The 14,690-nt window shown below is 39.8% G+C and overlaps 1 protein-coding gene across 2 annotated transcripts in view; it reads left to right on the top strand.

Moving 5' to 3' along the window:
• Window positions 1-837: 837 nt before the first annotated feature.
• The window catches only part of LNPEP (leucyl and cystinyl aminopeptidase), a 54,228-nt gene continuing 40,375 nt past the window's right edge, over window positions 838-14,690 (top strand). Inside the window, exon 1 of one of the 2 annotated variants that reach the window (XM_064642558.1) lies at window positions 838-961. Coding sequence is in view for 1 of the 2 variants with exons in the window: in XM_064642557.1 (XP_064498627.1) it covers window positions 943-961 (19 nt within the window). In the remaining variant the exon portion in view is untranslated. The remainder of the gene's footprint in view (window positions 962-14,690) is intronic. The other variant, XM_064642557.1, reaches the window with a different exon arrangement.

Raw genomic sequence — 14,690 nt, 5'->3', positions numbered from 1 at the left:
AGCAAACACGTGCACAATGTCCACAGAAGTAAAAAGTGCCCTGGAAGCCAGGACATGGGCAGCTCTCTCTTGCCTCGAGCTGGGAGATGCAGAGCCTTCAAAGGTTCGTAATTGCCATGACACCACTTCCCACGTGTGCCAAGGGGAAAACCCATAAACACAATATTTACAGCATTTGTTAGTTCTTGAATGTGTTCTTGAAGATGTTTCTATTCCTCTACTTTTTCCACAGCAGCCTCTTCCGATGATGTTTCAGTACTTTCATTTCTCACAGTGACATGCACCGCATACGGTTTTCTTTCACAGAAAAACCAAGTCTGGTTTTGTATGTTTTGATCTCTTGCATTTGGTTCCTGGAAACACTCTATCCAATCTTTCTCTTTAGCCTCGTTTGATAGTACTTCACACGGTTCGTTGTGCCTTTTGGCTCTTACGTCTTGCACAGAAGAACAGCACCCAAAAACATGGGAATTTTTTTATTATTATTATTATTATTATTTTATTTTTACAAAAACTAAATTGCGAGACGCAGGCAAAGCTGCCACGGCCTGCGGGGCCCCTCCGCAGCCGGGCGCCGCAGCGGCCGGGTCACCCCGGCCACCCCGCGCTCGGATCTCGCTCCCCCGCTGTCCGCAGCGCCCGACACGGCATCGCCGGCGAGAAGCGAGCCCGTGCGAGGAGGAGGCGGCGCAGCGGGGCCCAGCCAGGGGCGGGGAGGAAGCGAGCGCTGAGGCCCCGGCGGGAGATGGTCGGCAGGAGCTCCCTCTCCCGATAGAGCCGCCGAGCAGGGCGCGGGGCGGTGCTGGCGGTGGGCAGGGACTGCGCCCGCCCTGGGAGCATGCGGCGGCGGCAGGAGGAGGAGGAGGAGGAGTGAAAAGCCGTGGCAGCGCCTCCGCGTCGTTGCCCGCCTCGCCAGGGCTGAGAGCGGACTCGGGGAGGAAGATGGAGCCCTTTCCCAGCGGTGAGTACCCGGGCGGCCGGCGGAGCCCCGAGCGGGGCCTCCCGGCTGGAGGCGCGTCCGGCGGGAGCCACTTGCCCGGAGCAACGGGAGAGGCTTCTTAGTCGTGCTGCCCTCACGGTCCGCGGCTTGAAAATTGCCTCAGGTCAGGTTTAGTTTTGGTTGATTAGGCATAGGTGCCTTCAGCGAGAGAGGTGAGAGGAGGCGCTCTCTCTTTCTCGGCGCTGTTGCGCTTCTCAGAGCCCGGCCGCGGTCTGACCGACACCAAGGAGCCGGGGCGACTTGTACGCCAAGGTGTGCGCTCGCTGTGTGTTGCACCGGTGAAAGAGCCTTACAGCCGTCTGGAGTGCCAAAGCCGTCATGACTGATGGGAAGGAGGAGCCAGACTCGCTGTTCATGGCGTTTTCCTGATCGGGGCACTCTCGTCAGAGCGTTTCCTCCCACCGAGCGAAAGGAGAAATAAAATACAGAAGTGTCTGGGGTGTGCGAAATAATGTTCGAGGGTGCTCATGAAAGCCACAAGGCTTTCAGAACTGCCCGTGCACTGACAGAAGTGCTTGAAATACCGACGTGGTTGCATATGCTCCGAGGTGAGCATACGGGAGCGTTTGTTGACATCGTGATACAGCAGTGTGCGCGCATCCTGCTTGAGACTAAAGTGGAGCCATGTGAATTCCGTGTTGCTACTACCTCGTCTAACTCATTCTACCCGTCCAGGACAGAGGAGGAAATGAAGCTCTCAGATCAAACTGAAACTAGAGTATGTTTGGTTAGATGCAAGACCATGGCCAAATATGGAATTAGTACTAGACACTGGGTAAAACAACAGCCTTCCTGTTGAAAACACAACACTTTTGTTACAGGTGGGATTTGGTCTGTTAAATAACTTGCATATTGAATAATCATCTCTAAAACACCGGGTAGAGTTTGCTGCATTATATTTTAACTCCTCAGAGGCCTGACAAGTCAGAGTATAAAAAACCCCATGCAGTAAAAAGTAAATTTTCTGTCATGGCAGGTGAGTTGGAACTAGATGATCTCTAAGATCCCTTCCTATCCAAACCATTTTGTGATTTTATAAATTTATTATCACTGCCTTGTGTTTGCCTTTTCTCAAATACACTAAAAATTCTCTGTAATTTGATGTTGCTGTTAAAAATCTAAAGATCATGAGCTTTGGGCATATTTTGGTGGCTTCACTAGCAAGGTAGACCTTTTCCCTCCTTTTTTTCCCCCCTTATGTTAAAATTACAGTTTGTTGAAGCAGTTGATGTTTTGGTTCTGTAGTTAATCCTGGCCTTAGTAAGAGATCTTTCAACTTCATCTTATTTCAGTCACAGGGTTGTAATCTGCATTCCTGTATGTGTGGTAAAAAGACCTTATATTTAATAGTAATGCAGTTTGGGGAAGAATTTTTTTTCTAAGTCATCCTACTAAGTATGTTCTCTTTAGAAGAGACAGCCATCATGTTGCTTTAGAAGTCTATTTGACATAATACTCTTACTGCATTGTGCAAGAAAACATTAAAAAAATTCAGCTCCATGTGACTGGAAGAAATGGCCTTGTGGGCATGAGCATGTAGCTTAAAGGTACTGAGAAGCAATGTTCATGGACAGAGCTTCCTAATTGTGTTCCCTAAAGTAAAAAGCGTGGAGGTGATGGTGAGACTGCTTGGAAGAAAATCTGGAGTTGAAGCTGGTCAGTAAATTTCTTCGGAAAGCTGGCTCTGCTGGAATGGACACTACAGAGAATGGGAAAATATTAGAGCAGAGATGTTGTTCCTTATTTTTGATGACCTTGAGGCATGTTTGGTGCTCAATAGCAGCTGCTAAAATCTGAAGTGAAGAGATTGCTTACATTGTTGGCTTTTTTAATTTTCGTTTTCATGGCTGGTTATCTAGAAGCTCATGTGGACACCAAGTCTTTCAGTTGAACTGAAAGGCTGTTTATTTTGTCTTATACAGTAGTAATGAGTTCTGTTTGTGAGTCTGTATGTTGATTTCTCGTGAAAAGTACCGTGAAAATTCAGGAGAAAAGATGTCTATCTTACAGTATCTTACAATGTTATGTCTGTAGGTCTCTGGCTTAGTTCTCTGGGGCTTTTGCCCTTGTAAAACAGAGGGAACAGACTGGGTCATAAGATTTTCCAGAAGTGTTTCAGTTTGATTCAGAACTATGATGCCCATTTGTAAAACTGGCAATAAGACAACTTCTTGTTTTACTTTATGGATGTAGAGCTGTATCAGAGTGGATATGTATTTTTAAATAGTCTTTTTAAGGCAATAGATGCTCTAAAAGGGGTATGGAAGATCACTGGTTTTCTACTTCAGTATTTGGTGGGGTTTTTTTTCTTTTCCTTAAATAAAAGAAAAACCACACCCATAATGCATTTTGAAAGTCAAAGAAACCCTTGTCCTTTCCTTGAAATGCTAGTGGGTGTGCTGAACCCTGTATTGTTTTAATACTTTTTGCAGTGGAAGTCTTCAGATAACCTAATTAAAAATACTTAAGGTTTCTTTTTTGATTTCACCCCTGTACTGGGATTTTGGTCCTCTTTGGAGAGATCTCTGCTATGCCTTCCCTACTGCCTTGGAATTTAGTTGAAGATAATATGTGAGGTCTGTAGCTCTGGAATAACAGTCAATTGAAGATTTATTTTTTCGGGCCTGGAATATCTGAGTTAATCATAGAATATCTTGAGTTGAAAGGGACCTATAAAGATCATAGAGACCGACTCCCTGCTCCTCACAGGACTACCTAAAACTAAACCATATGACTAAGAATGTCATCTGGACTTCCTTAGATCTCTGGCTGCTTTGGTGCTGTAACCAATTCCCTGTTCTAGTGACCAACCACCCTCTCAATGAAGAACCCTCTCCTAATATCCAGTTTGAACTTCCCCTGAAATGTTATGAATGCTATAAATTAGTAAATGTTTTAGAAATGCTACTAGTAAGACTTTTTTTTTTTTTTGAGAGAGGAATTCCTCTGTTTTACATGACCATCCTTAATTTGAGATCTTTTCCAAAAAATGAATAATCAAAGTTTAATTAGAAGTGCATGTAAGTCTTCCTTATTGTTGCACATTGTTTTTTCCCCTAGGTTGTATGATCTCAAATTCCTCTGAATTGGAAACTGCAAATTAATGACCAGTATTACTTTTGACTAGTCATTTGTTACTTCAACAGTTTCACTACAATAAAAAGAAACAAGCAAAAAACCCAAACAGAAAAATGAAATAAAGGGAGTATGTCATGTCTTTTGGGATGTCTCTATTTTGGGCATTATTACAAATTATTTTGCAAGTCTTTTGCCTTTTTTTAGGTTGCATGTGTTTCTGAAAGATCATTTCCTTTTTAATGCATTAAACATGGTACTTATCCATTTGAGATGAAAGTAAAAGGTAGAAGTGAGCTATTACATGTTTCTCACTTAAATAGGTGGTATGCACGAACATGCAACTGCAGAAGGGATAACTTGTGATGATTTGCTGAAATACAAATAACATTCACGTTCGCTGACATCCCTGATTTATTTTTATCCTTTTTATACACAGCAAATGGAATCTTTGATATTAATTACATGACTAAACTGATGAACAAAATAAAAAAAAGTCTTTCCACATGGAAAGAAGTAGGAGTTTTTGTTTGGTTGCTTTTTTTGTTTGGTTTTGGTTTTGGGTTTTTTTTGAAAGTAGAAATAAATCAAGTTAGCCAGTTCCTGTCAATTCCAAAATGTTTTCTTTCTTTGTGTTAGTTTTGTTCAGTATGTGAATGTATTGGAGAGTGCAGGAGCATGTTCTGTGTGCATAGCCTAAGTCTGTTGGGTACAACAGGCAATACTGTATACTCTTGTGTCTTGGAGAAGAAGGATTGCTGGTTTTTATTCAGTCCTAAGCAACAGACTGAGTAATCTTTTTTTCGTAAGATGGTAGATAAAAAAAATCTAAGAGGTCTGCTCTCAGTGTCTTTTTCCATCACCCATATTTTGCATATCCCATGAAATATTACTGACAGAAAAAAATGCTGATTTCATCTGTTCCTAAATTTGAGTTTTATATTGTTCAAGTGCATGTTGCTGCATAGAATTTTCCACAAAGCCGTGTTATAGTATCTGCACTTGTGTTCCTGTGCCAGCTAAGCTAAACAGAAACCTGTTTTCTCAATGTGTTGGGTATGTATTTGCTTTTTTACTGCATTTCTGTGAATTCCCTGTCTAGCAATGGATGCTCAGAAGGGAATTCAGTAACTTAAAACTGTGTCTGAAGATCAGAGTATAGGTGTTCACCATGGATTGATTGTTAGTATTTTTCTACTAAGGAATTAATATTCTACTTGCATATTTGATGGACATTGATATAGTAATTACATAAGAATAAGAAATTGAATTTATCTTTGTTAATACATCCTCTGATTTCAGTAGTGATGAATTCAGAGAATACAAGTTTTTCTTTTCCTCCTTTGTTCAGTGATTTGAGTGAAAAGAATTCAGTGAATTTCCAGATCTGCAGAACAATATTTTTTTCATTAAATACAAAAGTAAAGATTGCATAGAAGAGCAAAAACATTAAAATGTCTTTATGAGTGAAAGCAATATTATTCCTTTTTCTGTCCAGCAATAACTTAAAATAACATCAAATTAACTTTTAAAATACGCCAGGATTTTGTGTGATCTGGGTTTTGGTTGCCTGTAAATGTTTTAAGGAGTACATATGGACCTTCTAATAGTTATGTTTTGACTATTCATGATACTGCTTTAAATAGTGGAAGTATACTAACCTAAAATTCTACTAATCCCAAAAAGATTGTGTGCCTTCTTGCCAGAAAGAAAGGGGGAGGACAAATGGATACTCTTGAAGGAAATTTGGAGGAAGGAGGAGAGGGAACATCTGTGGAAATCTCATCCAGTTGATCAAGGAGACAGGAATTTCAGGGTAATACAGTGTTTTGAGTTCTGCCCAGTTTGCATCCCTAGGGCACAGCCGATGCCTTATTACATCATAAGTGTTGTCTTGCAATAGATATTCAGAGAAGACCTCAGAGGCCAGTTCTTCTGATGGATTGTTCATGATGTGTAGTAGTTTACTGCACCAGTGGTCCTCTTTACTACATCTAGTGAAGAGTGAAAAGGTGGAATCCTGATTCTGCTGAAATATGTGACACTTTCGGTCATTTGTTTGTTCATGTGGAAATAAGGTGGATTTTCATTTGAGGATTATTTCCCCCCCCCCTTCAGAGCTCCCACGGAGATGTTTGGAGTCGTCTGTTTCATTTAAGCATAGCTTAAATTAAGCATAGCTGAGTGCAGAGAACTTTTATTCGGTTTTAGACACTCTGACATTGAAGGAATAGATTCTGTAAACACTGGAGTTCACGTGTAACAATTCTTCCATCAGTGCTATTGGCTTTTATGGATAACCAGTTGCATTCAAAACTAAGAGTGTGTCTGATTCGCCTACTGCTTTAGGGCCTAATACTGCTTTTTATTCAAGGCTTTCTTTTTGTATAAAAGCTGATAATTTTTTCTGCAGTAACAATGAATTGTTAACACCTCAATTGAACCACTTTTAACTCTGTTTCATGCATTAAAGCTAAGCTTCTGGAAACAGCAGATTGTATCAATGGGAGTCCAAAATCTTCTGTATACTTTAGAGGCCTCCTTACTTCTGAGCTGTAAACCATTATAAGAGAACAACAAACAGTAGGTTTTTAGGAAATGAGGCTGTGAATACAGCATGTATAAGCTGTTAGTTTTGTTGTCAAAATTTGTGCCTTTTATCATTGATGGAGATATATTAATGAGGCCTTACTATCTCTTTTGGCACAAGTGAATATTCATAAGCGCGAATCATAGAATGGTTTTTGTTGCAAGGGGCCTTCTGAAAAGTGTCTGATATCTGAGCTGATCACTCCCCCACGGTGGTGGTTGTAATGAAGATAATTTCCAAGCTAATATATAATACCTGGTTAGGGTTTTGAAGTAATTTAGAGCTCAGTATTTCTGGAGCTACCATGCAGACATGCTGCCACTTCTATCTCTATCAATATCCTTTGTCTCATTTTATTGTGAGACTGACAAAAATTTAGGTAGATGTCTTGTTGCTCTCTTAAGAGGGTATAAAATTTACAGCGTTGCAAGTCACAGGCAATATCCTTTAGACATTGTTGCTTCTGTGAGATGAAACACCAGTTATGGAGCAGAGACTGTTTAGGACAAGAAGGTATGATTCTATGAATTTATTGCTTAAAAAGAAAAAAAAAGACCAAGCAAGCATCAAGTTGTATGCAGTCTGTCAGGTTTCATATCTGACAATCTGTTAGATGTTTCACAAAGCTCTCAAAAATTTTTTCATTAGAACGACTGACACCAGCAGAGAAATGTTTTGTATTTTCAGCTCTGATGAACCTGGTATTTATCAGCTATGAAACTGATGGACGGGTGTTTTGAAGAGGATTCTCAGCAGTTCTGAATATGGGAGTTGAGTAGTTCAAGAAATTCAAGAGACAGCTTCCTGCGTGTCTCCATGGCTCAAGGCCTTTTCATTAGACCCCTGTGGTTAAACATTTTATATGATTTTAATTGCAAAATGTACCCTTGGTAAGATTGAAAACAGGAAACTAAAAACCCATGTTCTATAATTAAATGTCAAAGGCTTCTCTCCTAGCCTGTATTTTGTTCAACCAATGGCTGAGGATTGAACATTGGCTTCATGTTGTTGGGACTTGTGGGAGGTTTTCTCTGTCAGTAGTGCTGAAAGAGTAAAGTATCATTTAAAACAACCTCCTGTTCCCATCCTTCCACTTCCTCTGCCTTTCCTCTTTGAAAATGTAACTGGCACAAGATTGAAATTTGGAACTATATGGATGATAAGGTGTGAATGGACATGGTATATCTCTGTTGGATATGAAAACCCAGACTAAGCTTGAATTGGTTAGCCTTAAATTCTCCACTTATCTCCACTGACCTTCTTCAGCCTGAGATCCTGACAAAAATTGCAATTGGACTTCACTTAAAAATCAGGAAGAGACTTTCATAAAACCTTTTAGAAGCACCCAAGACCAATAAACAATGACTTACTTGAGATTACACTCTTAGCTTATGTTTCTTGTGGCAGCTTCAGATAGAAGAGGGTCTTAAAATACATAATCACATATTGGTTTTATTTCCATGATACAGTTAATTGGCAGAATTTTGCTGCAATGTACGTGCAGAAGCTTGTCTTGCAGTATTTGATCTGATATTCATTTAAAAAACCCACACAAACAAACAGCAACACTAGACATCCCAGTATAGGTTGAAGGAGTGAGTGACCTTGTAAGGCTTGGAATGCAAATTCCCTTCCTTATTTTGGAGTGGAAAGGAACATTTATCCTCCTTTACAGTACAGGAAAACCTGTTAATTCTCAAGTTAGCTTTTTTTGTGAAAAAGGGCTTTTTTTTTTTTCCAAACCAGCATCTATGTAGTATGTTTTTTGTCCATACCGTGTGACTTAATTGTGGAAACTGTGATATGTGCTTAGCTATACAGATTCTTGTAAACTTGTTAGATTACAATTTGTCTTAGCTTTATTTGTCACTTGAAATCAAACCCTTACAAAATGGCATTTGTCAGTAGGATGTACTTCTGGTCTGCAGCAGACTTCATGTACTGCCTGCCTTTTGATAAGAGCTTGTAGTAAAATTGTACAGAGTCATCATATCTGTTTGCATGTAGATGTTGACTACAAAAAGCAACAAGACCCTGTTTTGTTTTATTGGAGTCAATGTGTGCCTTTTTTTTTTTTTTTTTGGTACCTAAGTAATATTAGAAGGACTAGAAAATGTTGGGTTAGGCTCATTATCCACAGGAAGCATAAGTGGCTTTCATGTTTCTGTTTCTTTTTAAATGATTGCATTCAGTGTAGAAAAGTATATAAGCATATATGTCTGGGTTTCATCTATTAAAAATGTGCATATGTAATCTTGCAGCATCATGAGAATTAAGGCCATGATGTTAGCCTATCTATTGCTTCTGTTCTATCTCTAAAAAGCAGGTAAGTCACATGGATGATTTAGATTTTAATAGCAATACTTCATATTACCTAATATTCCTTGGTTATTTTTTTCTATCCGATTATATCCTTTTTTCCTCTGAATTCAATAATTTTAGAGAGAAAGTGGTGACATCTGTCTTCTAGCAGGCTAACTTAGTTTTTTTTTAGAAATGTTTTTCTTCTGTGAAAGTTCTAGAAGTGAGATTTAACACGTTTAAAATAACTACAAGCATGAAAGTTTTTATTTCTAGATTCAAATATTTGAGCCTTCCTGTAAGTGGCTATATATTGCCCTTATGTACTGACTATATAAGTAAGTAAAAATTCTGCTTAAACTTTCTTCTTGTGGGTAAAACCTGACAGGCAGCTAAGCTCCATGCAGCCACTTGCTTACCCTGACCCAGCAGAATGAGGGAGGGAATCAGAAAGATAAAAGCTGGAAAACTCGTGGGCTGAGATAAAGACAGTTTAATAAGGAAAGGAAAAGCTGCGTACACACAAGCAAAGCAAAGCCCCAGCTCAAGGTCATATGTGAAACCATGGTGAAATGAGAGCAGAGTGGTTTCCAGTAGGACTTACTGATTTCCCTGAAATTCCACGGGCTAGTTGTGTCCTTGTTTGTTGTCGGAGTGAAGGTTATAATTGTGTGTGTTTTCTTATTGTAGAGAGATGCTGATTTGAAATTACATGAATGACATTGTGCACTCTTTCTGTTTTAGTAATAGCAAATAATTTTTGTGTATAGAATTAGATTATTTTCCTGCTCTGAAGGAATTTAAAATGCGTGGAACTGTTAGGGAGATACAGTAGAGAAGAAGGAAACCTTTAGTCAGAGTCTTAGCATAACTAATATGTTTGTAGATATAGGCTTTGTTTGCTGAACAAGCTTGTTGGAAAAGACAAGATAAGCTTTCCTCCATTGCCTCCAGACACGAGAGTTTTTTATGAATGAGTTGGAGAAAGCCCAAAGTATAGCAGTGCAGGAAGTAATTCACATTATAGAAGGAAGAACTAAACTGATATGACAAGGAATAATCATCACAAACAAATAAGTACCTTTTTTTAGTGCACGCTGAAAAGAAACCAGGTTTGCCAGTGACGAGCGATGGGATGGTGTGCCAAAACTCGAAGAAACGAGCACTAATGGGATCCCTCAATCTGGCTCATGAGGTGTTGGCTACAATGTACCACACCTGAAATGTTTCTACACCAATGTCCGCAGCATGAGGAACAAACAAGAGGAGCTCAAAACTTCGGCCCAGTCCCAAAGCTTTGGCGTCATTGAGATAAATGAAACCTGGTGGGATGAGTCCTCTGGCTGGAGTGCCCTGTTGGATGGTTCCAGGCTCTTCAGGAGGGACAGGCAGGGCAGAAGAGGCAGAAGGGTGGCACTGTGTGTAGTAGAAGGGTTAGGATGTATGGAGCTCACAGTTGGCAAAGGCACAGTCAGGAGCCTCTGGGTAAGAATCAAGGGGCAAACAAATGATTCAAATGTCATTGTGGGAGTCTGCCACAGACCTCCCAGCCAGGACGATGATGTCCACGAATTCTTCTTTGAGGGACTAAGGGACACTTCCAAGTCAACTGCCCCTGTCCTTATGGGGGACTTCAGCTTGCCAGAAATTAACTGGGAGCATCACACAGCTGGTACAGACTGGGCCAGAAGATTCCTAAAACAGAGTGGGGAATGAGATGCTGGAAAGCAGTGCCATGGAAAGGGCCCTGGGGGTCCTGGTTGATGGCAAGTTGAATGTGAGTCAGCAGTGCCCTGGCAGCCAGGAGGGCCAACCCTGTCCTGGGGGCATCAGGCAAAGCATTGCTAGTTGGTCGAGGGAGGGGATTGTTCAACTCTGCTCTGACCTGGGGCAGCCTCACCTTGAATACTGAGTGCAGTTTTGGGCACTGCAGTATAAAAAAGATATTAAGCCATTAGGGAGTGTCCAAAGGTGGGCAGTGAAGATGGTGAAGGGCCTTGAAGGGAAGCCGTATGAGGAGCGGCTGAGGGCACTTGGTGTGTTCAGCAGGAGGAGACTGAGGGGAGATCTCATTGCAGTTACAACTTCCTTGTGAGGGGAAGAGGAGGGGCAGGCACTGATCTCTTCTCTGTGGTGACCAGTGACAGAACCCAAGGGGATGGCATGAAGCTGAGTCAGGGGAGATTTAGATTGGATATTAAAAAAAGGTTCTTCCCCCGGAGGGTGGTTGGGCACTGAACAGGCTCCCCAGGGAAGTGGTCACAGCACCAAGCCTGACAGAGTTCAAGAAGTGTTTGGATAATGTTCTCAGGCACATGATGGGACTCTTGGGAATGGTCTTGTGCAGGGCTAAGAGCTGGACTTGATTCTCATGGGTCCCTCCCAACTCAGCATATTCTGTGATTTTAAAATTAAAAGTCAGCCTTTTAAAAAATTACTGCTTTCTTGAATTGTGTAATTTTTAATGTATGATGTGCCTGTTGACACTTATCCACAGGAAGAAATAGTGTAATGCAATACTGAAGTGTTGATACAGTTACTGAAATTACATCTTCAACAACATGCAATTGTCCAGGAAGAGTTTTGAAAATATAAAGGTTTTTACTTGTTTTACTCTTTACTTATGTTTTACTTACATACTGTTCCACTAGTGAAGTACAGTATCTTTCAAAAATTAGATTTCATAAGTAAATTTTCAGTTTCTTTTTTTTTCCCCCAGAAATGTGTGCACTCAGAGATTTGAGTATGTCTTGAATTTAAGGAGTTATGCTTGTCTTCTGTAGGATCCATACAAGCAGCTTAACTGCATAGAGTTTTTCTTTAAGTGTCAGGGTCAGAAATCACTTCAGATGAGTAATTTGCTTTCATGCAGACTCTGAATAAATATAACTTCTTGCTTGAAGTTCACCCTTACACTTCCTTTCCTCTGGGGGAGGGAGGACAGAACCAAAAATATTACTGCTTGCCTGACCCATGAAAGCATGAGGTTTTAGTTAGGATTTTGGATAGTTCTTCCAGTATACTCCGGGGCTTTGCATGTTATCATCAAGAGCCTGTGGCAATACTCTTCTGTTCTTTCTACAGGTGAATTTCTATGTCCCAGAGAGCATGAAAACAGCAACAGGGAATATTTACTGACTATGCTGTAAATCAGTTGTCTGTGGGCAAAATTTAAGAAAACTGATATAACTTCTGTTGGGTGGTATTTTAGAAGAACAGCAAAACTATTTTTTAAATCAATATTTGTTAGTGAAGTACTTTTTTCCACTTTAATTTTTTTTTTTATCGCTTCATCAAAAATTTCAAGGCATTTATTGTCAAGCTATGACAAGACTAGACATGCAGTGACAGGGAGGGGAGAGCTGGCAATTAGAGAGGGGAGGAAGTAGAAGTTAAGTGACTCTTATATCTTTGCTTGGAAACCAAAGTAAGGAAAGAACTAGTTAAGAATCTGTGACCATTCCAGGCTCCAAAATAAGAAACTACATTAATTCCTGTGTTAACTGCTCTTGGAAATAGGAGTACAGTCCCACAGTGTATCAGTGGATATAGTGCTCAGAGGAGAAATAGGAAGAGCTTGCCTACATTTTTAATCATTTTATCTTCTGGGTAGCAGCAGCAGGATGTCCAAGAGCTGTTATTCTGAAAGGAACAAAGAGGAGAATGGAAAACAAAACAGTGACTGCATTATCTTGAACACAAGTGTCTGGAAAGGAATGGTGGGATGTGATGAGAGGATGATATATCTTTCCATTAGAGAAAGCAGTGAGTTAGGAGAGGGATTAGTCACAATGATGTTCACTGTGTGGTGCTCTACCAGTTTTAACAGCAGGGAATGCAGTATGCCATGAGCAAATAAATTGAGAAAGTCTGCAAATTGAGCAATGTACTTGATTAGGTCAGAGTTATAAAATTTGTACCTGATATTAAAAATCCCCACAGTAAGCAATTACTTTATAGAATCATTTAGGTTGGAAAAGACCTTTAAGATCATCAAGTCTAACCGTTAGCCCAACACGGCCAAATCCACCACTAAAACATGTCCCTAAGAGCCACGTCCTTTAAATACCTGTGAGGATGATGATGACTCCACCACTTCCTGGGCAGCTGTTCCAATGCTTGATAACCCTTTTGGTGAAGAAATTTTTTCTAATATCCAATGTAAATCACCCTTGATGCAACTTGAGGCTGTTTCCTCTTATACTGTCACTTATTACTCGGGAGAAGAGACCAACCCCACTTCACTACAACCTCCTTTCAGGTAGTTGTAGAGAAACAAAGTAAATTGGACAATTTCTTCCTTTCTTAGTTGGGGTTTGTGTTTGTGTTTTGATGTTGTTTTCTTTTTTTTCCCCCTCCAGAATGTATAATTGAAATTTGATATAAAAATGGGAATTCTTTATCTTGTTGGTATGTGAACTGTCATACAATTAAATAACTCAGTATTTTGGCTCTAAATTTGTTACTATTATTTCAACTCCCTTAAATTTAGACTAATTTACTGGTTGATAGAGCAAATGAAAAAGAAATATCCCAAAACAGATTTAACCAAGTAAGAATTTAATTTCTGGAAAGAAAACATTACATCTATATACTACTTTGAGTTCCTTCATCATGAACATACAGCAGTGGCTCTGTGAGTTGATGAGGTCATAATTTGAACATAAGATACTCTTTGTTTTTATTCCTGTTGAAAGGAATTGCTTACTGATTATCAATTTTTTTTCCAGAAAAATTTTCATGACTGTAGCTCAATATGTAAGTTACACTTGTTTAGATGTTTTGACCCTAAGCCTACACAGTAACTCAGACTCTCCGAGGGGTAGGTATGGGCATGCAGTGACAAAGTTGGCTGTCAAGCCTCTGAATTGTGGCTTTTGTTTTTCAACAACAAACAAATTTCAGACTTCTGTTTGCTTGTTTCTTTTCTCTTTTAAATGAGACACTCTATACCCATATGTGATATATTTGAACTGATAAATACAGAAATCTTTATGAACAAGCCCTGGGTATTTTCATGCAAGTTTTAAATTGAACAGCAACAAAAACTGAGAAATGGAAAAGTCAGTAACAAATATTTTTCTTAGTATTTTTGGTGGTTTGCCTTAATTGGAATTCATATATTGTGAAGGTGAAAAATGGCTCTATGGGATGGGGAAGAAGGATCAACAAACAAAAGACAAAAAAATTACTGTTTTGGAAGAAATTTTGAGGGCAGTCAAAATATCTGCATAGAGGAATGTGCAAATGAGATGCTGTTTTCACTTGGGCTGCTGAGATTCAAAATAATTCATCTCAGAAGAGATCATTGCTGAACTATCAAGTAACACCCTTATCTCTTTTTTAAACCTCTGTTTTACAAAAGAGGAGGGAGGTCTTTAAGAGACCTGGTAACATAAACAAGCTGTTGTTAATCACAGCCTTTTTATTTTATTTTTCTATTGTCTGCACCAGCAGTTTCAGAAATCAGACTGTGGACACCTCTCTAAAGATAAATTTGTAGTAACTTCATGGCCTGTTTAACCACTAGAAACTTTTTTTGTTCAGTTTGAGCCTTTTGCTCAAACCTTTAAGCACTACTTCTGACTCAACAGCTGTCACTGAAGGGATCTACTCTCACTGCAGCCCAACTTACAGGCCATATTAAACCTTTAGGCCAAGAGTTGCCTTGGAGTAATATGTATTTTTAAGTGCAGTTATAATAAGAGGAAAAATATTTAGAGG

The sequence above is a fragment of the Pseudopipra pipra genome, chromosome Z, assembly GCF_036250125.1.
Source record: "Pseudopipra pipra isolate bDixPip1 chromosome Z, bDixPip1.hap1, whole genome shotgun sequence".
Lineage (NCBI taxonomy): Eukaryota > Metazoa > Chordata > Aves > Passeriformes > Pipridae > Pseudopipra > Pseudopipra pipra.
Note: the sequence above shows the minus strand (reverse complement) of the source record. Positions and strands in the feature narration are given on the sequence as shown.